Source organism: Manis pentadactyla, chromosome 3 (assembly GCF_030020395.1).
Source record: "Manis pentadactyla isolate mManPen7 chromosome 3, mManPen7.hap1, whole genome shotgun sequence".
NCBI lineage: Eukaryota > Metazoa > Chordata > Mammalia > Pholidota > Manidae > Manis > Manis pentadactyla.
Genome location: NC_080021.1, coordinates 210,287,352 through 210,313,668, shown reverse-complemented (window position 1 = coordinate 210,313,668; position 26,317 = coordinate 210,287,352). Strand labels below are relative to the sequence as shown.

General features: G+C 35.8%; 1 protein-coding gene across 16 annotated transcripts in view; it reads left to right on the top strand.

Moving 5' to 3' along the window:
- The window catches only part of STRBP (spermatid perinuclear RNA binding protein), a 177,964-nt gene that overhangs the window by 119,740 nt on the left and 31,907 nt on the right, over nt 1-26,317 (top strand). For all 16 annotated transcript variants that reach the window (XR_008996630.1, XR_008996632.1, XR_008996631.1 and 13 more), the window contains 7 exons: nt 2,554-2,645; nt 3,180-3,275; nt 4,405-4,516; nt 5,197-5,294; nt 5,500-5,611; nt 21,103-21,195; nt 21,600-21,799. Coding sequence is in view for 13 of the 16 variants with exons in the window: in XM_057499014.1 (XP_057354997.1) it covers nt 2,554-2,645; nt 3,180-3,275; nt 4,405-4,516; nt 5,197-5,294; nt 5,500-5,611; nt 21,103-21,195; nt 21,600-21,799 (803 nt within the window). In the remaining 3 variants the exon portion in view is untranslated. The remainder of the gene's footprint in view (nt 1-2,553; nt 2,646-3,179; nt 3,276-4,404; nt 4,517-5,196; nt 5,295-5,499; nt 5,612-21,102; nt 21,196-21,599; nt 21,800-26,317) is intronic.

The following is a 26,317-nucleotide window of genomic DNA, read 5'->3' as shown; positions in this document are numbered from 1 at the left end:
TTTTTTTTAATCAGTAAAGCTTTTCTTTACTACAAAATTGAAACTCCTACATTAAAGTTCATACAGAAATGTTAAGCTTGATGTTCTGCTACGAGAAGTGGTAGTGTTTTTCCAGCAGCAATTCTCTGGTTGCTACGTTAATTAAGTTATTTTCTTAATGAAAATATATAAAACTGTTTTACTAATTATATAAAGGAAATAGGTGAGCAGGGTTTATAAGTAGCACTGCAGTACCATAGGGCTCTATATTGTTTTAAAATAAGAAACTTGGAAGAAGATAAAATGAGATGATTACTACATCTCTGCTGTCTCCCATCTCATGAATATTCAGACGCTTTGGATCTTTTGACTTTTGACCATCAGAGCATGAAAAAAACATGGCCATCCCAATGGTGATATAAAAGGGGATCCAGTGCAAGGCTTCTGTTCACTGCTTGTCCCTTTCATCTCTTTGTTGTAGAATATACTGCCTCCAAATGTTGACTGTCTGTAGCAAGCTGATGTCTCTATTTTTTTTTAAAATAAGAATTTGTGGTTATAATCTGACTTTGGGAATGAAAGAAGTCGTTAAATATTTTTGCCATTGTCCCCCTTTAAAAATCTTTGTGTTGTGATGAGTGTAAAATGTTATTTACAAGCTCTGACCACTGGATGAAAGAAAGTACCAGAAAGTTCAAAAAGAGTTTTGGTTTGCCATGTTGATTCCTATCCAGACTTCCTCCGTCTTACTCCTCTCTTCCTTTGCCCCACTCCATCTTCCTGACACTCCTACTTGGTGAGAGAATTAAGACTTAGTTTGGCTTACTCTTAAATAATGAAATTTTAAAACATAAGTACAGTCTATACCTTTTCTTGGGATTACAGTACTTAGCAGTCAGTCAACCTGTGTCATGTCTAACTAGAGGAGATCATTCATTTACAGTAGTTTGTTTTAGCTGGTATGTGAGCTTTACACAGCAGATGCTTGTATTGCCCCCAGTTATGCATTTTGACTAAACATAAACACATTACAATGAATTGTGTGTTTTGTGTCATAAAAAGACAGAATTAAGTTCAGGACCTAGATCACCTATAAAGTGAATACCTGTGGTGTATTTGTCTATGTTTATAAATAAATCCACATTAATAATTTTTTTGAGGCTTCTCATTTTATGAGTGTAAGGAGCTAATGAAATGAGACCCTGTGTTGTGAATTTGTTGGCAGAAGTCCATGTGAAATGGTGCAGATATCTGCGGTAGAGCTCACCTGGTCAGAAAATAAGTATGTAGTACTTCATACTTTAGTGTTGCAGCCAGTAAAGGGACACCATTTTTTCTCTAATAGATGTATTTTCTATTGGGCATTATGCCTTCAGTTGTAGTTAATGGCAAGCTATCATTTAGAATATGTAGTGGATTTGCCATAAGATAGTCTTGTAATTACTGAGGAAACTAAATAATAACCGTGATCTTGTCTCTTATTTAAAAATGTTTAAATATTGTTAATTGGCCCACACAAACATACTATTGAGTCTGTGACTGTCATGATTTTACTAGGGATAAGTGTTAGTGGACTTTTCTATGTATGAGAGAGTTCTTAAAAGAGATATAGTGGAAAAAAACAAAAAAAGAATTATTCCCCAGGGAACATATGTATGTTGTATGCATTTAAAAATGCACCAAGTCTTCAAAAAGTTTAAAAACCCACTTCCTAGTGGCTTATAGGAAATAAATTTGGCTATCTAAACTTGAATTTGCTATCATGAGATATCTTTTCAAATATGGATATTTGTCATTAATCACATGTTTGAATTCTTAATTTTGTTGCTCTGGGCCATCTAATCCAACTTTAAAATGTTGAGGCAAGTCAAATAGCTGTAATTAGATAACATTCTTTGCTGCCTTTTAAAAAATCATATAAAATTTGAAATGTTTCAAAATATTTCATATTTTTCATTTTAATACTTTTGGTTTAGAAAAGAAATAACAGGAGAATCCAAGGTGACACTTGACAAGTTTTCTTCAGTGGGGTCAAGTTTCTATTAATGGTTGTCTTGTTAGATGAGTTTGTTTAGTTGTCAAAAAATAAAATTGCCATATTCATTGTATTCATAGTATATCTCAAATTGATGACATCAGTTCCTTGAGAACTGATTAGTGAGTAAAATCCCCCCTGTAGAGAAAAGTTGTGATTGCCATTGGTCCCAGATTACTACTTTTACTCCCTGCCAAAGGAAAAAGTGCTATGTACCTATTTTGTGCCCTGTGATGTTATATATTATATACATGCTTAATAAAATCCCAGACTGTATGTAGCTGTGGCCATTGATTTGTTAACTGAGTGAATGCCTTTGTGCTCCTGTTGTACTTGTGCACAGAATGGCTTTGAAGACTGTTTATTTAAGTAATCATAGTACACATAATCTAAGAAGAAAGCAACAAAGCTGAATCATGAAATCTTCTGGGAGTCTTAGTGGTTCACTCAGACGCTGCTTTCTTTTTATTTTTATTGTTTGGTAATTTGACAGGAACTCCTTGGTCAAATTGTCTTTCTTTATCCCATTTTCCCATTAGAAAAGGTTGTGATGAAAGATCCTCCAGACTTACTGGACAGGCAGAAGTGCCTGAATGCCTTGGCGTCTCTCCGACATGCCAAATGGTTTCAGGTTGGCTCTTTGTTATTATATTACTGTTATGGTAGCTTGTGCGGGCTTTATTTGGAATACCTGCCAGTTAGTGTTTTCTCTGTACATAATGTATAAGATGGAGGTGCTCTCTATCCTAGAGGGTTATTGTAGGAGTAAATGAGTTAATTTAGGTGAAATGCTTAGTTATAGCATCTATTATAGTTAACAATGTTTCATTATCATATAACCCTTTTTGGTTTAGCACTCTGAATTTCAAATGAAGATTTATAAATTGCAAACATGGGTGAGAAAAGCTAAAAGTTAAGGTACATAATTGCCCAGAATGAGGTTGCCATGTTTATAAAAGCAGTTTTAATAATATGCTTCCTTTACCTTAAAATCTGCCTTTTCTAAATCACAATTTTACTACTTTTAATAATTTTTTGGTTTGCTTGATGACTGATGAATGACTGGCTAATTAGTATTCATTTTAAAGAACCTATCCATGATCAGTGTGCTTAAAATGAACAATGGATTTCAACAGGGGTATTGGAATAATTTTGTTTATTTTAGGCAAGGGCAAATGGATTAAAATCATGTGTAATTGTCCTCCGCATTCTGCGTGATTTGTGCAACAGAGTCCCCACATGGGCACCATTAAAAGGCTGGGTAAGTACTTATATATGGTTAAAAGCAAATTTTGAAACTGTAGTTAGGAAATCCTGTGGAAATTACATTACTGTAAAGTGGCTATAGTCATAGTTAGCTAAGATGTGTTTTATCTTTCTGTTCAAGAGAAAATAAGAATTTTTATATGAATTCTTTTTAATGCATGTAACCTGTCTCTTCTGCCTCATTATATTTTTACAGAGCCTGAGGTATTTTTTCTGACAAAAAGGTCCCATACCTGTTAGAAGTGAATGCCTTTTTGCACTTCACTATACCAGTGGATGATTACTGTTCACCTACTGCCCATGAAAGCCTCTCTGACTGGCACATTTCTCTTTCAGTGCTACTTCCATTTAAAATAAAAATAATCTGATGTGCCGGTGTAAGACTTCCATACCCTCTTTTTCTTTCTCTGTGTGTAGACATTTAAAAGTAAGTCCATGTTAGTAGTTAAAGTCAGGTAAACAGTATGCTTACCTGATTAAGGACATAGTTTATAGTATATATTGCAAAACTTACTTAATTTGGAAATTACTATGCTTGATCTAATCAAGACCATAGTGAAGAACATTAGAAAAAAGGGTATAAACAGTAATTTAAAATTAATATAGCAATTACAACTTTGATAGAGTATCATATGAGTTTTTAGTTTATTAAATAGGGGGATTTGGTTCTTCATTTTTTCCAGTTATAGTACTTGTGCAGGCTGTCTGAAATGAAATCTTACTCTGGTTCAGGTGCTTCCTAGGTTAAGTGGGAGATAGGTGGGCTGGGTTTGAACATTGATTAGTTATTAGCTACTACTAACTTACATGAAGACTTGTTAAATCTTTGTCAAATCAATTACAAAACCACAGTTCAAGTGATCCTTTCTGGGTAACTTTTTGTAACACAAGTAAAGTTTTTGTAACACAATGTCTTCTGAATATGTTGTTTCAAAAATGATTGGTTTAAAAACCCTGGTTGGGGTAAAAGTTGATACAAGCTGGGAAAAGTTAATTGGGCCTCAATGTTAAGTTGACTTTCACCTTTTTTGGTCTTCATTGTAGATAGAAATGTCAGCTCACGTTTAACTGGAATCCTTTTAACACTTGGTGCATGTACTAATTTGTAATTTAATATCTTCTAGCCACTAGAGCTTATATGTGAAAAGTCTATAGGTACTTGTAATAGACCTTTGGGCGCTGGGGAGGCCTTGAGACGAGTAATGGAGTGTTTGGCATCTGGAATACTACTTCCTGGTAAGGGTTCCAAACTGGAGGAAGAAGAATCAGAAAGGTCTCATTTTAGTTTATTTTTCTAAATATGTGCTAAATTTGTCCTCTGCAAAGGAAAATGATATATAGGAGTTGTTTTGCTTGGAATGTTAGCAACTAGAATATTTTAAGTTGAAAAAGTGCTATAAAACTCTCTCTTTAATAATTGTAATTTATGTTTTATATGTTCTAACATAAAAGCTACTAATACGTTACTGTGTCTGCTATGAATTCGCTTTACCTAGAGCTCTGAATTTGAAAATGCAGATGGTCAGCTAAAATGTATGAAGTTTATTCTGTTTGCAGTCTGGTGTTTAATGTGGAAAAGATAAATTTGGTCTTATGTTACCTATGTGATTCCCTTAATGTTTTGGGATGATTCACCATGCTGTTGCTAAATTCTCAGAGTAGACCCAGTTTTGACTTTAGATATACAAGTGCCTATATACAATGTATAAATTAAGGACATTTAATGCTACATTGAAAATGAGAGTGTGTCCTTTTTATTCCATTTAATCAACAAAACTTTTAACCCAGTTCCTCAGGGTTTTTTTTTCCTCCTTTTCTTTCTGTTCTTTTCTCCCTGTCTCTTTTCTGTGTTAGTTTATTGAATTCTAAACTCAGTTCTTAATGGCACTCATGTTTTTCTTTTGCCTTTGCCAAAGGGGGTCCTGGTCTTCATGATCCTTGTGAGCGAGACCCAACAGATGCTCTGAGCTATATGACCATCCAGCAAAAAGAAGATATTACCCACAGTGCACAGGTAGAAGATGGGGGTATATCACTGTCATCTATTAGAGGGGTATCATAACTTCATTTTCTGAATTGTTTAAACACTTTTTTCTTGCCAGTTGGTAGGGACTTTTGCCATCATGATAGCATTTAATAAATGTATTTTTAGCTACTTGTTCTAAGGGCTTTTATGAATGGTCATTGAACTTTGAACAAATACATCTTTTGTTCTTTAGCATGCGCTCAGACTATCAGCCTTTGGCCAGATTTATAAAGTGCTGGAGATGGACCCCCTTCCATCTAGTAAACCTTTTCAGAAATATTCCTGGTCAGTTACTGATAAAGAAGGTAAGTGTGAATATTTTGTTTTGGGGCTGGTCATGGGCAGTATTGGAGATGTCACAGGATGCACCTCTTGTTAGAGCTGAGGAAACTTAATAATTGTTAATGCAAGTATATACAAGACAGTTTTTTGCTTGTCCTCCTCTCTGTCCCATCAGTAATATCACCTTGCTATCATTTATTCTTAGTGACCAACTCACTTGACTGTGTTGACCAGATTCCATTACTGCACAGATTCTTGCACTTTGAGAAACCCTGGTCTAAGGAGAATAGATAAGCCACAAGCTAGGAGGAGATGATATCACTGTCATTGATCACTTTGATGATTTTTGTCATGCTTGCAAGTGTTACATAATCAAGAAAGAGAAAACCAAAATAATAGAGGAGGAAGAAAGTAAATGGAAAATTCTGGACTGTGTTCAATTTGTACTACTCTGTCTGAACTCAAAAGAATTTCACCAGAAAGAGGCAGGTTTTGGGGTCAGTATGACCTGAGTTCCAGTCATACCTCTACTACTTATTAGTTTTGGCTCTTGAGCAATTAGTTCATCTCTGTGTAGGAATGTTATCCCCACTTGATTGACTATTCTTTGATTAAAATGCTTGACTCAGTGCCTGCAATACAGCCATTTACTCTCCTTGTTATGCCATAAGAAACATTTCCTTTCCTTTTCCTTCGTCTCCTCTTATACTAGAAGGTCGGATGTTTAACACCAGTTATTTTTGTTTACCTAGGACTCAGTGCACATCCCACAATTAATATTATTCTCATAATTTTTATGTCACAAAAATAGTACAATGGCCCAGTCTATTTTAGATTACATAATTCTAATGAGTCTAAAACTTCAGGAAGTCCTCAAAATCAGAACAGTTTCATAATAATACTAGCTTTTTTTTACCTTTCCACTCTTTCATGAATGTACAGTTTTCCATAAGATACATGTGATGTGATGGGATCATTACTCTGACGGCTATTGGAATGTTTTTTTGAATATTCTGTATTAAATTTTTGTTTTAATTTCAAATATGCTAAATATTGATAGATATTACCCATAAAGAAAGCTTTTTGAGTGCTCAATAATTTTTTTAGTCCTGAGACAAAAAAGTTTGAGAATCATTGCCTTACACTGTAAACTCCCCAGGTAAGGAACCCTCCAGATCCTACCCTACAACTGTTAATACCAGTGCTCAGTGAGTACCTATGGAATGAAAGCCATTTTCTTCTAGAGGTTGCTCACACAGTGGTAAAGAATTTTTTAAAGGGATTCACATTGCCATGTGACATGAAGCACTGTTTATGAATGAATGGTCAAATATTTTCAAATATATTTGGAGATTCTTATGATTAGTATGGAAAGTTGTATTCCAGTCATTGAATTCATAGCAACTCTTTGTATTTTTTCTTTCACTACAAGATAGTAAAAATATGTCTTTTTTTGTATGTGCTCTTACATACTTTTGGCTTTGTTGATCATTTTTGGTATATGCTTATATTTGATTTCATTGATTTCTGCTCTTATCCTTCTATTTTTCCTCACTACCTTCTTTGGGCTTAATTTGCTGTTCATTTTTTAACTTTTTGAGATAGATGAATACATGATTGTTTAAAGGCTCTTATTTTACTATGTATACTGTTAAGACTCTGAGTTTTCCTTGAAGCCCAGATTTATGTGCATTATGTTCTTTTGATATAAGTATTTTCATTATCATTTAGTTAAACTGTTTTTTATTTTCCCTTATCTTTTACACATGAACCATTTAGATGTCATTGTGTAATAGCCAGACAGAAGAATATTTTGTAGTGTGATAATCAGATTTCAAAAGCATAAGATTTAACGTGGACTTAAAAAATTTATATGAGTAATAAATACTAAATTATAGAAATTTTGAGAAGACGTAAGTAAATATAAATTGTAATACCAGAGATAACTAACTTTAACATTTCAACATCCATCTTCCTAGGCTTTTTTCTGTTCATGCAGATGCAGATATGAATATATACGTAAATATTTGTATGCATATATATAAATGGGAAAATAAATATTTATATAAAGGGATAATATTAAATTGTTTCATAAAGATTCACTTAGTTACATGACTTAGTTGTTGATTTTTTAGCTTTAGAGGTCTTAAAAGTTTAGGAACTGTTGGTCTATCTATTTATAGCTTAAAATAGACCCAGATTGTTTTCATTCAAACCCTATCAGTTACTAGCTGTATGACCTAGGCAAATCATTTAACCTTGACCCTCCCTCATTCTTCTTCATGTTTTCAACACCCAGCTTCCTGGTATTAAAACTTAACCTTGTAATTCTTGGTGACTTCAATATGCATTCAGATGATTTTTTTCAAAATTCTGACTTCTTAATTCTCTGACTTCCTCTTCTACAAGAGAGTTGAGATTAGAAAGTGTAATTCTTGAAAACGAGTATGGAGAGGTTATAGGTACTGTTACTTTAGATAAGGTATAGGGTGTGTCCACAAAATGGGTAACTGAGGTAAGATAGAAGACGACATCACTGCCACTGATCAGAATGATGTTCTTTGTCATGCTTGGAAGTGTTACATAACCAAGAAAGAGAAAACCAAAATATAGAGGAGGAGGAAAGTAAATGGACAATTCTGCACTATGTTCAATTTGTACTAGTCACTCTGCACTCAGAGTTTCACCAGAAAGATGACAGCCTTTGGGGTCAGTATAATCCGAGTTCCAATTCTGACTGTGGTTAAAATCCAACTCTGTGTCTATACCAAGATTGTTGAACATTGTTGGGAGAAAAATCGCACAGTCATCTTGACTATTTTGCCTTTAAGTCTCGGACATTAACCATAAGTACATGTTTGTGACATCTGGCAATCCTATAATTTCCAGAGTTTTACAGTTTTCCTTGATACCTGTTTCACATCTTCTCTCATACCTCCTCTTCCAACCTTTCACTCTCATCTGATGAGCTTGTTTGCTGAAAGTACTCATGTACTTTGCTTTCCCTGCCTTGACTATGGACAAAACTGTTCAGGCTCTTAAGACCAACCCTTCTACTTGGGGTCACGCCAGTATGATGGGGTCAGTATTATCAGCATTTCAGTTCTTACTCAATTCTAACTGACTGTTCCATCACATCCTCCCTTTCTACTGGATTAGTCTCATCAGCATAAAAATCTGATGTAATATCTCCTGTTTGAAAGACAAAACCAAATTCCCCCTTGATTCTGCAGCTCCCTCCAACAGATGCCCATTTCTCTGCTTCTCTTTATGAGCAGTGCTTTTGGAAAGAGTGGCCTATTCTTTCTTTTTTTCCTCACTTTCTTTTACACTTACTCTAATCAGGCTTTCTTCCTCGCTACTCTACAGAATTCTGTCTTGTGACAGCGTCCATGCCTTTATGTCTAGTGGTTAGTCTTCAGTCCTCATAGCCAACTTGGCAACATTTGAGATAGTCGGGCACTTTTTTTTCGTATTAATTTTATTGTGAGATAGAGCACATACATAGAAAAGTGTAAAAAGTATTTTTAAAGTTCCAAGTACCATTTAAAAAATAATTATTAAAAAATTTAATATAATTACCACCCTGGTTAAGAAATAGAACATTGTCAGCTTCTCAGAAGCCATGTATTTATCTCTCCACATCAACTTCCTGAACCACTATTGAACGACCATTAAACCAATGGTAGCCCATGAACTACCCTTCCAGACTTTTTGATAATCACTTCCTCAGTTTTCTTTGCAGCTTTCCAACCTATATATGCTTTCCTAAGCTAATTTGATATCTAGAACTTTATAGAAAGAGAATTATACTAAGCTTAATCCCTTGTGAGTGACTTCTTTCTGTCCAGCATTGTCTGGGATACATTCATGTTGTCTGTTCATTTTAATAGCTATATAATGTTCATTATGAATGTACTATAACTTATCTGTTCTACTTTTGAAGGACATTGGGGTTCATTTTTTGGTAGTACCCATAATGTTGTTATGAGCATTCTCATACATGTCTCCTGGGTTATATATCCAGGAGTTACTATAGGCTAGTATATAAAATAGTAAATGGCCTGTATACCAGTCTACACTCCCGCCAGTAGTGTGTGAACATTCCTGCTGCCCTGTATTCTCAAGAACATTTGGTATTGTGAGATACTTTTTTCTGACAGAAATGCTACTTTTCATTTGACTTTTAGGTCATTGCTTTCTCCTGGTTCATCTAGCTCCACTGCCTCTCCTCACCATCTTTGGTTGTTTCTGTCTATCTTCCTGGCTTCTGAATATTAGAAGTGTCTCAGGGTGCAGTCTGCAGACTTTTTTCTTTATTCACACCAGCTCTTTAGGAGATCTCATCTAGTGTCTTCCCATGAAATACCTCCTGTTCACTTAAGCTTCTGAAATTTGTATCTTCACTATAGAGTACCAGCCCTTAACTGCAACCCCAGATGTCCAAAGGCCTCCTCAGTGTCTCCATGTGGATATCTAACAGATATCTCAAATTCAAGATGTGTAAAATCCAAATTCCTATCCTTTATCTGTAATCTGATTTTTCCATAGTTATTCCCATCCCAAGGATTGGAAACTTACTCAGGCCAAAAACTTCACCCTTGAATCCTCTCTTTCTTTTACCCATGCCCAAATCATTAGTAGATCCTGTCTGTTTTAACTTTCAAAGTATGTCCAGGATTCAGCTGCTTAAGGTCTTTACTGCCACCATCCTGGCTTATGCCTCCCATCATCTCTCACCTGGGTTGTTGTAATATCTTTCCTGTCCTGTCTTCCCACTTCTGTCTTTGTTCCTATTGTCTTTTCTGAACAAAGCAGCAGTTCTTATCTTAAAATAATTACAGATTCACAGAAAATTGCAAAGGTAGTAGGAGAGGTCCCATGTACCCTTCTCCCAATGGTTATATATTATGTAACTGTAGTACAGTATTAAAACCAGGAGATTGACATTGGTAGAGTGTGTGCTGATATGTTTGTGTAGGTTTGTGTAACCAGCATAACAGTATATAAGGAAGTCTTCCATTACCAGTAAAGTCTCCCTCATGCTGCCCCTTTACAGTCACACCTCTCTCCTCTCAACTGTCTGCAAGCATTGGAAACCACTGGTTTTTCTCCATCTAATTTTTGTCATTTCAAGGATTTTATATAAAATAGAGTTGAACAGTATGTGATCTTTTAAGAATCCAGTACCCGCACCCCTAGCATAATGATGACCTGTGGCCTATCCAAGTTGTTGCGAGCATCAATAGTTTGTTCCCCACCCCACCCCACCCTTTTTTTTTTTACTGTTGAGTAATATTCCATGGCATGGATGAGACAGGTGCACCTGTTGTAGGCATTTTGTTTATTTCCAGTTTTTGGCTATTACAAATAAAGCAGCTGTGAACAATCTTGTGTAGGTTTTTATGTGCAATTCACAAAAACACAGAGTTTTGTTTGTTAGATTTAACAGCAGTTTTCCTTTGCTGTAATGTTTGTCAGGTTTTGTCTCCCAAGGTTATACTTAACTCCTAAAGTGAGTTAGGAAGTGGAAATGTTCCTTCTTTTTCTGTTTGTTTGAAGAGTTTCTGTGAAAATAATGTTATTTTTTCCTTAAATGTTTGGAAGTAAAAATTTATCAGTGAAACCATTTGGGCATGTATTTTTGTGGGAAGGTTTTAAATTATTGCCCTTATTTCCTTAACAGGCAAAGGACTGTCATCATCTTATGAGATGTTGGTAAATTGTTTTTCCAGAATTTGTTCATTTCATCTAAATTTAAAAATAAAGTGGTGTATAAGATCTTCTCTTTTTATTGTTTGCAGTATCTGTAGTGATGTCCTCTTTTATACATTTGTGCCTCTTCTTTTTTTTTTTTTTTGCTGATCATTTCACTAGAGATTTATTAGCTTTATTAGTCTTTTCAAAAAAACTAAGTTTTGGCTTTGTTGATCATTTTTGGTATATGCTTATATTTGATTTCATTGATTTCTGCTCTTATCCTTCCATTTTTCCTCACTATCTTCTTTGGGCTTAATTTGCTGTTCATTTTTTAACTTTTAGAGATAGATGAATACATTATTGTTTAAAGGCTCTTATTTTACTATGTATACTGTTAAGACTCTGAGTTTTCCTTGAAGCCCAGATTTATGTGCATTATGTTCTTTTGTTCTTTTGATATAAGTATTTTCATTATCATTTAGTTAAACTGTTTTTTATTTTCCCTTATCTTTTACACATGAACCATTTAGATGTCATTGTGTAATAGCCAGACAAAAGAGGATTCTCCAGTTATCTCTTCAATTTTGTGTTCTCCCCTATTCTGTGATCTGAGAACATGCTTTGTGTGATTTCCTATCCTCTGATTTCTTGAGACTTATTTTATGGCCTGGCACATGTTCAGTTTTTGTAAATGATTTGTACTCTGAAAGCGTATATATATTCTGCAGTTTGTAGTGAGTCTGCTTTACATCTTAGATCACATTTGTTCATTGGGTTGTTCAAATCTTATTCATCTGTACCATATTTTTTTCTTTACTTGTTCTCTTAATCAGGTATGTCAGTTCCCCTCTATTGTAGATTGTCTGTCTCCCCTTGCAGGTCTGTTAGTTTTTTATTTATATTGTATTTTTTAAAATTTTTATTATTGATTGTTTGATACTACTTGTCATTTATTTGTAATATTATATCTGTGTATACTTCTGGGGTTTTTTAATTTTTAATTTTTTTAATTTTCAAAATTTTGGTATCATTAATCTACAATTACATGAAAGACATTATGTTTACTAGGCTCCCCTCTTCACCAAGTCCCCCCCACATACCCCTTCCTAGTCACTGTCCATCAGTGTAGTAAGATGCTGTAAAATCACTACTTGTCTTCTCCATGCTGCACAGCCCTCCCCCTGCCCCCCCACACTATACATGCTAATAATAGCGCCCCCTTTCTTTTTCCCCCGCCCTTATCCCTCCCCTCCCACCCATCCTCCCCAGTCCCTTTCCCTTTGGTAACTGTTAGTCCGTTCTTGGGTTCTGTGATTCTGCTGCTGTTTTGTTCCTTCAGTTTTCCTTTTTTCTTATACTCCACATATGAGTGAAATCATTTGGTACTTGTCATTCTCCGCCTGGCTTATTTCACTGAGCATAATACCCTCTAGCTCCATCCATGTTGTTGCAAATGGTAGGATCTGTTTTTTTCTTATAGCTGAGTAATATTCCATTGTGTATATGTACCCCATCTTTTTTATCCATTCATCTACTGATGGACACTTAGGTTGCTTCCATATCTTGGCTATTGTAAATAGTGCAGCGATAAACATAGGGGTGCTTCTGTCTTTTTCAAACTGGAGTGCTGCATTCTTAGGGTAAATTCCTAGAAGTGGAATTCCTGGGTCAACTGGTATTTCTACTTTGAGCATTTTGAGGAACCTCCATACTGCTTTCCACAATGGTTAAACTAATTTACACTCCCACTAGCAGTGTAGGAGGGTTCCCCTTTTTCCACAGCCTCGCCAACATTTGTTGTTGTTTGTCTTTTGGATGGTAGCCATTCTTACTGGTGTGAGGTGATATCTCATTGTGGTTTTAATTTGCATTTCTCTGATGACAAGTGATGTGGAGCATCTTTTCATGTGTCTATTGGCCATCTGAATTTCTTCTTTAGAGAACTGTCTATTCAGCTCCTCTGCCCATTTTTTAATTGGATTATTTGCTTTTTGTTTGTTGAGGTGCATGAGCTCTTTATATATTTTGGATGTCAACCCTTTATCAGATCTGTCATTTATGAATATATTCTTCTATACTGTAGGATACCTTTTTGTTCTATTGATGGTGTCCATTGCTGTACAGAAGCTTTTCAGCTTGATATACTCCCACTTGTTCATTTTTGCTTTTGTTTCCCTTGCCCAGGGAGATATGTTCAAGAAGAGGTCACTCATGTTTATGTCTAAGAGATTTTTGCCTATGTTTTCTTCTAAGAGTTTTATGGTTTCATGACTTACGTTCAAGTCTTTGATCCATTTCTAATTTACTTTTGTGTATGGGGTTAGACAGTTTCTTCAACAGATGGTGCTGGCAAAACTGCACAGCTACATGTAAGAGAATGAAACTGGATCACTGTCATTTCCCCATTGTATGTCCATGGCTTCTTTATCGAATATTAGTTGACTATATATGTTTGGGTTAATGTTTGGAGTCTCTATTCTGTTCCATTGGTCTTGATTACTCCCCGTGCCAAATTGTCTTGATTACTGTGGCTTTGTAGTAGAGCTTGAAGTTGGAGAGCGGGATCCCCCCCACTTTATTCTTCCTTCTCAGGATTGCTTTGGCTATTCGGGGTCTTTGGTGTTTCCATATGAATTTTTGAACTATTTCTTCCAGTTCACTGAAGAATGCTGTTGGTAATTTGATAAGGATTGCATCGGATTTGTATATTGTTTTGGGCAGGATGGCCATTTTGACAATATTAATTCTTTCTAGCTAGGAGCATGGGATGAGTTTCCGTTTGTTAGTGACCTCTTTAATTTCTCTTAAGAGTTGTCTTACAGTTTTCAGGGTATAGGTCTTTCACTTCCTTGGTTAGGTTTATTCCTAGGTATTTTATTCTTTTTGATGCTATTGTGAATGGAATTGTTTTCCTGATTTCTCCTTCTGCTAGTTCATTGTTAGTGTATAGGAAAGCCATAGATTTCTGTCTGTTAATTTTGTATCCTGCAACTTTGCTGAATTCTGATATCAGTTCTAGTAGTTTTGCAGTGGAGTCTTTAGGGTTTTTTATGTATAATATCATGTCATCTGCAAATAGTGACAATTTAACTTCTTCTTTACCAATCTGGATTCCTTGTATTTCTTTGTTTTTTCTAATTGCTGTGGCTAGGACCTCCAGTACTAAGTTGAATAACAGTGGGGAGAGTGGGCATCCCTGTCTCATTCCCAATCAAGAGGAAAAGCTTTCAGCTTCCCGCTGTTCAGTATGATGTTGGCTGTGGGTTTATCATATGTGGCCTTTATTTTGTTGAGGTACTTGCCCTCTATACCCATTTTGCTGAGAGTTTTTATCATGAACGGATGTTGAATTTTGTCAAATGCTTTTTCAGCATCTATGGAGATGATCATGTGGTTTCTGTCTTTCATTTTGTTGATGTGGTGGATGATGTTGATGGATTTTTGAATATTGTACCATCCTTGCATCCCTGGGATGAATCCCACTTGGTCATGGTGTATGATCCTTTTGATGTATTTTTGAATTCGGTTTGCTAATATTTTGTTGAGTATTTTTGCATATACGTTCATCAGGGATATTGGTGTGTAGTTTTCTTTTTTGGTGGGGTCTTTGCCTGGTTTTGGTATTAGGGTGATGTTGGCTTCATAGAATGAGTTTGGGAGTATTCCCTCCTTTTCTATTTTTTGGAAAACTTTAAGGAGAATGGGTATTATATCTTCTCTGTATGTCTGATAAAATTCTGAGGTAAATCCATCTGGCTCAGGGGTTTTGTTTTTGGGTAGCTTTTTGATTACTGCTTCAGTTTCATTGCTGGTAATTGGTCTATTTAGATTTTCTGTGTCTTTTTTGGGTCAGTCTTGGAAGGTTGTATTTTTCTAGGAAGTTGTCCATTTCTCCTAGGTTTTCCAGCTTGTTAGCATATAGGTTTTCATAGTAGTCTCTAATAATTCTTTGTATTTCTTTTGGGTCCGTCGTGATTTTTCCTTTCTCGTTTCTGATTCTGTTGATGTGTGTTGATTCTCTTTTTCTCTTAATAAGTCTGGATAGAGGCTTATCTATTTTGCTTATTCTCTTGAAGAACCAGCTCTTGGTTTCATTGATTTTTTTTCTATTGTTTTATTCTTCTCAATTTTGTTTATTTCTTCTCTGATCTTTATTATGTCCCTCCTTCTGCTGACTTTAGGCCTCATTTGTTCTTCTTTTTCCAGTTTCATTAATTGTGATGTTAGACTATTCATTTGGGATTGTTATTCCTTCTTTAAGTATGCCTGGATTGCTATATACTTTCCTCTTAAGACTGCTTTCGCTGCGTCCCACACAAGTTGGGGCTTTGTGTTGTTGTTGTCATTTGTTTCCATATATTCCTTGATCTCTATTTTAATTTGTTCATTGATCCATTATTTAGGAGCATGTTGTTAAGCCTTCATGTGTTTGTGAGCCTTTTTGCTTTCTTTGTACAATTTATTTCTAGTTTTATACCTTTGTGGTCTGAGAAGTTGGTTGGTAGGATTTCAATCTTTTGGAATTTACTGAGGCTCCTTTTGTGGCCTAGTATGTGGTCTATTCTGGAGAATGTTCCATGTGCACTTGAGAAGAATGTGTATCCTGTTGCTTTTGGCTGTAGAGTTCTATAGGTGTCTATTAGGTCCATCTGTTGTAATGTGTTGTTCAGTGCCTCTGTGTCCTTGCTTATTTTCTGTCTGGTGGATCTGTCCTTTGGGGTGAGTGGTGTGTTGAAGTCTCCCAAAATGAATGCATTGCATTCTATTTCTTCCTTTAATTCTGTTAGTATTTGTTTCACATATGTTGGTGCTCTTGTATTGGGTGCATATATATTTATAATGGTTATATCCTCTTGTTGGACTGAGCCCTTTATCATTATGTAATGTCCTTCTTTATCTCTTGTTACTTTCTTTGTTTTGAAATCTATTTTGTCTGTTACTAGTATTGCAACACCTGCTTTTTTCTTGCTGTTGTTTGCATGAAATATCTTTTTCCATCTCTTCACTTTTAATCTGTGCATGTCTTTGGGTTTGAGGTGAGTCTCTTGTAAGCAGCATGTAGATGGGTCTTGCTTTTTTATCCATTCTATTACTCTGTGTCTTTTGATTGGTACATTCAGTCCATTTACATTTAGGGTGATTATTGAAAGATATGTACTTATTGCCATTGCAGGCTTTAAGTTTGTGGTTACCAAAGGTTCAAGGTTAGCTTCTTTACTATCTTACTGTCTAATTTAACTCGCTTGTTGAGCTATTATAAACACGGTCTGATGATTCTTTATTTCTCTCCCTTCTTATTCCTCCTCCTCCATTCTTCATATGTTGGGTGTTTTGTTCTGTGCTCTTTTTAGGAGTGCTCCCATCTAGAGCAGTCCCTCTAAGATTCCCTGTAGAGGTGGTTTGTGGGAGGCAAATTCCCTCAACTTTTGCTTGTCTGGGAATTGTTTAATTCCTCCTTCATATTTAAATGATAATCGTGCTGGATACAGTATTCTTGGTGCAAGGCCTTTCTGTTTCATTGCATTAAATATATCATGCCATTCTCTTCTGGCCTGTAAGGTTTCTGTTGAGTAGTCTGATGATAGCCTGATGGGTTTTCCTTTGTAGGTGACCTTTTTTTTTTCTCTCTGGCTGCCTTTAATACTCTGTCCTTGTCTTTGATCTTTGCCATTTTAATTATTATGTGTCTTGGTGTTGCCCTCCTTGGGTCCCTTGTCATGGGAGTTCTGTGTGTTTCTGTGATCTGAGAGGCCATTTCCTCCCCTAGTTTGGGGAAGTTTTCAGCAATTATTTCTTCAAAGACACTTTCTATCCCTTTTTCTGTCTCTTCTTCTTCTGGTACTCCTATGATGTGAATATTGTTCCTTTTGGATTGGTCACACAGTTCTCTTAATATTCTTTCATTCCTGGAGATCCTTTTATCTCTCTCTGCTTCAGCTTCTATGCATTCCTGTTCTCTGTTTTCGAGTCCATTGATGGTCTCTTGCATCTTGTCCATTCTGCTTTGAGGTCCTTCCAGAGATTGTTTTATTTCTGTATTCTCCCTCCTTAGTTCTTGCATATTTCTCTGTAAGTCCATCAGCATGGTTATGACTTTTGTTTTGAATTGTTTTTCAGGAAGATTGGTTAAATCTACCTCCCCAGATTCCTTCTCAGGAGAGGATATTGAAGGTGTCTGGGTTACCCTGGTCTGGATCAAATTTTTTTGCCTTTTCATGTTGATAGATGCAGTGGTATGCTATTGATTCATCTGTCAGCTGGGAGAGCCAAGACCTTTTCCACTTGCTCCTGGCCTTTCTTTACTGGGACAGTGGCGACCCCTAGCCTCTTGTGTTGGGCAATTGCGCATAGACTGGGTCTGTTTCTTGCCCAGCCGCTATGGAGGAAGCTCCCTTGCTGTGGGCGTGGCCAGCCTCAGGCTGCTGCTCTGCTATGGCAGGACGCAGGAGTGGGAACAGACAGGGGGTGCTGTTTATCGCCGCGAGGGGTCTCAGAGCTGCTGCCCAGGGGGTTAGGGTTCCTGGAGTTCCCCAGGATTCCCAGCTGCTGGGCTAAGTGTCCCAGGATGCTTCCATCCAGCTGTGGGGTCCCTGTCCCTTTAAGACTTTCAAAAAGCACTTGCTTTCTTTGTCCCAGGGGCGCTGACACCAGGGACCCGCTCACGGGTCTTTCTGTCCTGTTTCCCTAGTATCCAGCACCCCATGCCTGGGTGCGGATGGCTAGGGCTGGCTTTTTAGCAGTCCTGGGCTCCCTCTCCCTCCCTGCTCTGACTCCTCTCCTCCCGCCAGGAGCTAGGGTGAGGGGCGCTTGGGTCCCACCAGGCTGGGGCTTGTATCTTACCCCTTTTGCCAGGTGCTGGGTTCTCGCGGGTGTGGATGTGGTCTGGCTTTTGTTCTGTATCTTCTGGTCTCTCTTTTAGGGATAGTTGTATTTGTTGTATTTTCAAAAATATATATGTTTTTGGGAGGAGATTCCCACTGTCCTACTCATGCCACCATCTTGGCTCTGCCCCTCTGTATTTTTTATTTCTAGAATTTTGGCTCTTTCATAATTTCAGATTTTCTGCCAGAAATTCTTGTTGTAATCATTTTAAAAAGTTTGTTTTTGAAAGCTCAGTCACCTGATTTCTTATGGGTCTGTTTCTGTTGTCTATTCTTTCTCTTGATTTTTAATCACAGTATCTTATCTTCTCATGTACCTGGTTATTATGAGTGTTGTGGACTTAAAAATGAAAAAACTGTGGAGAATTTAAAGTTTAGAATGATGGTGTCTTCCTCCAGGAAGGATTTGTATTTGTTTCTAGGAGATGGCTAGTGGAATTGGCAATCCTGGACCATTTTAATATTACCACGAATTAAGATGATTTGAAGCTGGATTTTATTTAGTCCTTTAAGATCTGGACTGTTTTTACTTCATTCTACTTCTAGTGTATGGCATTGCAGAGGCCCAACCCACAGTGTGGGGGATTCACCAGGCCTGTCCTTGGTGGTCCTTGAACTTTAGTTTGACCCCAGAGACCTGTGTGCCTATTAAAAGCACTCTGTTTAGTTCTTGGTGGCTTCTTTGGATGTCCTAGGAGAAATATGGCACCCAGTGCAGGATTTCCTTCATTTCCCAGATACTGACTCAATAGTTATTTATTGTACAGAAACAGGTATTTATTCTACATTTTGTCCAGCTTTTCTAATTGCTATTGTCAAGAAGGCTTTTTCACTTTACTTTATCATACTAGAAGTAGAACTTCGATATTTTGTGTAAGTTCCTCTGGTGAACTTGTGGCAGCTGGAACCACTGCATCTCATCTTCTGCTGCCCTCCTCTTCTTGTTCAGGCCATTCCAGCTACTCAGACCTGTATACTGTTTCTTAGCATATTCCTGCCTTAAGACCTTTGTACTTGCTTTTTTCTATGCATAGGGCTGTTTCTCCAAATAGCTGAATAGCTCACACTCACTTTTTTCAGGTGCTCATCAAAAGGTCACCTTATCTGTGAGACCTTTCTGACCTTTCTGATGAGCACCACATATAAAATAGCAACACTTCCTCCCCCTTAAGACTCTTGGTTTTCTCCACTGTGCTCATGACCATATTACGTATTGTGATTAGTTTCCTCCACCATGTGTTAAGCTCTTTTGTTCTATGTCCAGCACCTAAAATTATCCTGCACTAGAAAATGCTTAATTAATATTTGTTGCTGAATGAATATATGAATGAAATTATATTGAGGATGATGAAAGTACAGGCTTCATAGGATGTTTATGAGGATTAAATAATCCATGAAAGGTATTAGGAACAGTGCCAGGTATATTATAAGCACTCACATACTATTTTAAAAAATTGTTGCCTCTCAAATGATCACTTCTCATTTCTAGATATTGTCGAGGTTGTAAAGAACTTGCTTTTCATAAAGCAAGCCTATTCCCCACCCCACCCCCGTGGATTACTATTATAACTAACCCCATATTTTATAGTGCTTTGCCAGTGGCTGGGATGGTAGAATGAAGCTTAACCCATGAAACTCTGTTCACGTTGGTAGAGGATGGTAATCAAGGAAGAGCTTTTAATGTAATGTAACGAATGGTAGAGGACTGAACAGACGTAGTTCCTTTTTAACTTTTATTTCTTACATACTGCATTCTCAGAGACTGGCACACTCACAGTCTTATGTAATGCGACAATACTAAGCAGATATAAGCAGATACTGCCTTCTGTTGAAGAGAACATCAAGACTGATTGACCTGAGTGGTAAGCATTGACTCAAGCAAATGTTGAAGTCAGTGCATACCCCAAGGGACAATCAATCTTGATGATCAGAGAAATGTAGCTAATCTCATTATTATTATAAAGTTTCACTGGAAGTATCTGGAAGTCTTCTGGCATGAGCCTCTTGAGCATGTTTCCCTTAGGAAAAACCCAAAAACCAACTTTTAACTTGAAGACACAGATTGTTCTTTAAAGTCCTTGGACAGGCTTATGAGCTTTTTTTTCCCTCTGACTGTTGTTAATTTGGACAGCAAAGCTCCTTCCTAATGCCTGACAGCATTATGAATTGGCAGCTTTACTCAAAAAATGGATTATTATCAGTTCAGTTATTGTTTCATACCCATTATGTTGTTTCTAAGTCTTATGTAAGATACTTGTTAAGGTAAAAGACATGGAGAAAATATTTTTTACCTTTATAGAACTGTAACTCTCTATATATGAAATAGGCAGTGAAACAAGATTATATGTGGTACTGTATATTTCTAATACCATAGAAGCTCTTTCAGAAACTTGAGGTGAGAGAAAAGCTAAAGAAAACTTCATGGAGGTGAACCATAAATAAAATCCTGAGTAGGATTTGAATAGGCAGATAGAAGAATATTTTCTGGTGTGACAAATAATCAGATTTCAAAAGCATAAGATTTAACATGGACTTAAAAAAATTTATATGAGTAATAAATGCTAAATTATAGAAATTTTGAGAAGACATAAGTAAATATAAATTGTAATACCAGAGATAACTAACTTTAACATTTCAACATACATCTTCCTAGGCTTTTTTCTGTTCATGCAGATGCAGATATAAATATATACATAAATATTTGTATGCATATATATAAATGGGAAAATAAATATTTATATAAAGGGATAATATTAAATTGTTTCATAAAGATTCACTCAAGAGTTTTTTGCTATTGTAAAATTATTTATATGGTACTTTAATTGGCCTTTGTGATTCCCAAGAGTTTTCCTTCCTGGACATACTGGATTCTTTTGGTAGAGTAAGTAGTATCATTGTTTTGACTGATCACTCATGTCTTATAATTTTTTTAGGTGCTGGGTCTTCAGCTCTGAAGAGGCCATTTGAAGATGGATTAGGGGATGATAAAGATCCCACTAAGAAGATGAAACGAAATTTAAGGAAAAGTGTGTAAAATCTTTATTCTTATAGATGTGAGTTAGAAAGAATTTATGGTCAGACAGGAAAATAAAAATTACAAAGTAGAGAATTTGATTGATTTGGAGTTTTAAGAATAGATCTTAAATGAGAAATTGGTGATTGAATAACTTCTGTTTCCCAGCTTCATTGCTTAAGATATATAACTAAAATTATTATATACATATAGTAATATATATTAATTTTACAATGATGTTAACATAATTTAAGAAGTAATTTTAGAATTATTTAATTATTATTAATTTGTATCTGTGTTTTGAAGTTCTTTCTTTTTTAAAACCTGGTGAATTTATACTGGTCACTAAGAACATGTAAATGCATAGATTAGAGCAAAATTATTTAATTTCTGATTGCATTCCTCTTTCTTTAACAGTTCTGGATAGTAAAGCAATAGACCTTATGAATGCACTAATGAGGCTAAATCAGATCAGGCCTGGGCTTCAGTATAAGCTCTTATCTCAGTCTGGCCCTGTCCATGCCCCAGTCTTCACAATGTCTGTAGATGTGGATGGTACAACATATGAAGCCTCAGGACCATCCAAGAAAACAGCAAAACTTCACGTAGCAGTCAAGGTACAGTATTTATTTCAGAAAGCAGTGCTTTGTTGTTTTATGTTGTAAATAAGGTCCTTATTTTCCTATAGTAAATTAATAGAAATTTTCAAGATTTTAATGACAATAACATACAGACTTTTGCCACCTCTGGATCACAAAATTATTTTTTGGTTGTGAATAATGTGTTGATTATACATTTGGAAAGCACAGAAAAAAGTAAAGAAATAAAAATATGTCACTTGCATATCTCTGAGGTAGATGATTAATATTTATAACATGTTGGTTTATTTACTTCCAATTTTTTTGTTTTTTTTTTTACGTTGAGCTCCCAGTGTATGTATATGCAATTTTATCCTCTGAATTTTTTCACTTAACATGTTATCAGTGTTTTTCCATGTTATTAAAATCATAAATAAATTTTAATGGCTGTATGATTGACATGATATGGATATACTATTTGTTTAAAATTTCCCATTTTTCTATCATCGGATATTTTGGTGTTTGGGGATTTTTTTCTGTCATAAATATATTTAATCATGATCTTTGTGCATATGGTGCCTTTTCTGTATTTTAGAATGTTTCCATAGGGAATAAGGTCCAGGATTGAACCAATCAATTATGCACTTTAGGTTTGTAGAAAATTGCTAAATACTGGAATCTTTTCACGAGTACATCTGATCTCTTGCAGACAAATGCAAAAATGTCAAAGATCATGTTGACTGAAGATCAATTTTTACTTAAGCTCTGTTATGTAACAGTATGATATAAGCTATAATTGGTCTGTTTTCATGATCATTCCATTCTTCAGTATTATTCGTGTAGATGCAAACATTATTCTGGATACTAAGGATACAGCAGTGAACAAAATAGTCCTTGTCTTCCTGGAACTGTATTCTAGTATGGATAGGACAGGGAGACAGATAACAAATGTACAAGTGAATAGATTATATGTCAGGTAGTAGTAATGCAGAAAAATAATAGCTAAGCTGTAAAAACAAAACAGTATTTATTTGTATCTAGTTTAGAAAAGGAGTACCTCAAGTATGATGAAATAGTCTGAGTTTAAAATGAGGCAGTAAAAGCAAAACAAAGAATGAGGGGAAAAGTGAATGCAGGAATAAAGCTACAAACAGTGTAATAATTGAGCAGTAATGTATGCTGGAATGAGTCACAACTTTAGATTGAAGTTTTCTGGCATTTGACACAAAAAGCTTGTGAAATACCAATTCACTAAGACTTAACAGACAGCTAATGATGAGAGTCGGAGTTTTGGTATAAAGCTCAGGTGAGCATTCTCCTTGGTAGGTCTTCACAGAGAGAGATGGCAGTTATATCTCTTACAGGCATCTATGATGCAGTGACACAGTGGGGTGGTTCTTATGATGAACTTTATTTAATATAAACTAGTGACTGCATAGCAAGTTGCAATTCAGTAAAACTTGGGGGAGTTAGTATAGTGGCAAACTGCAATATGACAAGATTTAGATGCTATTTTTTCTCATTATAGCCATTAACATTTTGGTATGTATTTTTCCAAGACTTCTTTTTTTTACCTGTAACTCCAAAATCCAAAAAGCATTGAAAGTGAAAAATATTTCCCCAAGTTTGGTGTAAACTCACTTGATGGGAAAACCTGACCTGAATTAAGTAGGGCTATTTTTAGTCTTTATTATTTTATTTAGTTTGTATGTTCCTTTTCACAAACATGGGTTTGCACCTGAGAACCCATTGGAGATTTGGAAAATACATGGCAAATATATTAGTTTTCCAAACCCTGAAAAATTATGAATTCTCAAAGCAGTCTGGCCCCAAGGATTTCACATAAGGCATGGTGGGACCAACATAATGTGTATACAAAGTATGTACTTAAAATAGGATCATGTTTTTTCTGTGTTCATCTAAAAATATAGTGTGAGCTTTTTCTTTATAATTATCACAAAGATTGCTCTCATTTTTAGTGGTGGCCTAATATTTCATTATTATCAATCTACCATAATATAACTATTCTTTTTAGATTTAGATACTTTGATTGCTTTACATCTTTTTGAATTACTCTGATTATTCCTTAAGGTGTTTTGTAGAGGTGGAATCACGAAGTTAAGGGGAAAGCACATTTGAATGATCCATTAGTTTATTAAATATGTATTGGGATTCCTATTATATTTCAGGTATATATTACCAATTGCCACCTATAAAGGTTATACCACATTTTACAGGTTTTCTTTAAAAGTGAGTTTGAGTGTTTTGTGTCCAACATGTGCTCATGAAAGTGAGTCTCGCTAGATAAAAATCCTTGGATTTCATACTCAGTATCTTGGTGTAGGCGTCTGTACCTATTAAGACAAATCACACTAGAGAATCAAATCAAAACAAAGTAGGAAGAGTTCAGTTCACCCTGAAGTGGTGATTCGTGGCTAACTTTCCCTTTCCTCTTCCAATTCTTCTTCCTCATAGTCCTTCACAGAGGACACCATTGGGGTCATAATCAGCTGTATTCCATGAAAAGAATCTTAGTCATTATGGGGAAAAGATCAGCTAGGAGGCAACAAGGGCTGAAGGCTCTTTGGAGGGGTTCTTGGAGCCATCAAGCCCTCTGCCACACACAAGCTGTAACTGTGTCTTCCGTTTGAGTGGAGAGCCATGGGGTGCAATGTGTTTTCTTTTCACTTTTGGCCCCCGATCTTTGAGGATAACAGTTTTCTTATCCTCAATACCCTTCCAGGAGAAAAAAGGCACAATTACATTGGATTTCCTAGTCACCTTCTTTCCAGGAGTCGTCTTCTGATTTTTCAGCTCAGCCAGACCCTTGAAACTCACTTTTCTTTGATATACTAGTTTTGTGGTCTTAATACTGATTACAGATAAACTATAGTTCTGGAGGTCTGAGAACTCATTACTTTTTTTTTTTTTAACTGTAGCATGTAGTAGTTGATAATCTTAGAATATATGTTCATAGAAAAATTAATTTGAAATTTTTTTTTTAGTTGCACTGTATTACAAGTACACTGTATGCCTTGAGATTGTTCCTAGGTTATATAAAATATTTATAAATGTATTGAAATATGTTGCTACAGTAGCAAGTAAGTAAATGAATCTGGTATGTGAGAAAATGGCAGAGAGAAGTGTTAAATAATTCACATTTGACTATTTTAACTGCACGTGTTAAGTTGGGAAAAGCTGCATGTCTTTAGTTTTTATTGGAATAAACAAATTTATTTGCGACTTTGCTTTTTACTTGCAGCCTTTTTTAGCTAGTGTTAATGTCAGACTGTAACTATTCTTTCAGAGGAGATGTTTCTCAGGGAGAGCAGATGCTGGAGAAGGTGTTTTCTTTGTAAAATATTGATGAGGATATAACCACATAATGTTAGTGTACTAGGGTGTAAAGTGCTACCTGAGTACTCTTAGAACTTAAGATGTTAAAAAAGCGTTCTTGACTTTACTCTTAATGAATACAAAGAATCTATGATTTGAAATGTTTAACAGAATACCAAGTTCTCCATATGAATTGGGTGAATTTCAGTTTCTCTTGGTATGGAGTTCTACTTGGACCCGTTTTTTGTTTAGAGTAATATTACTTTGTATATATTGGCAGAATCCTTTATATAAGATGCTATTGTTTGTAAAGGCTGGGTGGCCTTGCTTCTCATTTGTGTGCTACCATAACAGTTTTTGAAACACCTCTTAGGTAGAGTTGGGATTATAAGGAAATAAGATATTGCTTTTACACACTTCAACTTAAAACATTAGTGAAAAGGTGAAACAAGTACAGTGATCTTACGGAACCTATCTCTGTCTTCTGATATAAACCTTAAAATTAGTATCTGACAATGCAATATTAACATGTTTGAAAGAGACTTTAAGAATGCTGTTAACATACTCTCTTGTAAACCTCAGAAAAGCAGTATAACCAGGAAGGAGGTAGTAAAAGGCAAAGACACACACATGCACACACACACTGATGAGAAATGTCAGGCATTGAGTGGGATTATAAGAAGAATGAATGTTCTTCTTATAGAAGAAGGAGGAAGCTATAAAGGACCCAGGCCTTGAGAGGCAGGGATGGAAATACAAACCTGAAATTGTTCCTGGTTCACTTAGTATAGAGTATAAACCTGGAGACTGAATCTTTCAAGTCTTGATTATGGTTTAAGTTGAAAGCAAAGAGGTCAGTAGTAGAAAGCTTAATAGGTTATTTTATAATTAACAGGCAGATTGGTTCCAAGGTAAAGAAAACTTCTTGATTCCCTTTCTGTGCTCATTTCCGCTAGTGGATTGAATCATAGAATTTACAGGTCAACTAATCAGTTTCCTGTTCTGCAGATTGGAAAACTGAGAACCAGAGGACAAACCGAGGACTAGACCATCAGGGGTTTGCCTTTCTAGTCCTGTGTACTTTTTTCAGTGCGCTTGTTTACTTCTCCCCTCACCCCACTGGTTGAACTGGGCTCTTCTCTTGCCTCCAAGTTAAATGAATGGGGAGTGGCCTCACGTTTGCATTTCTGGCATCCTTTATTTAAACCTTCTTACTCCGAG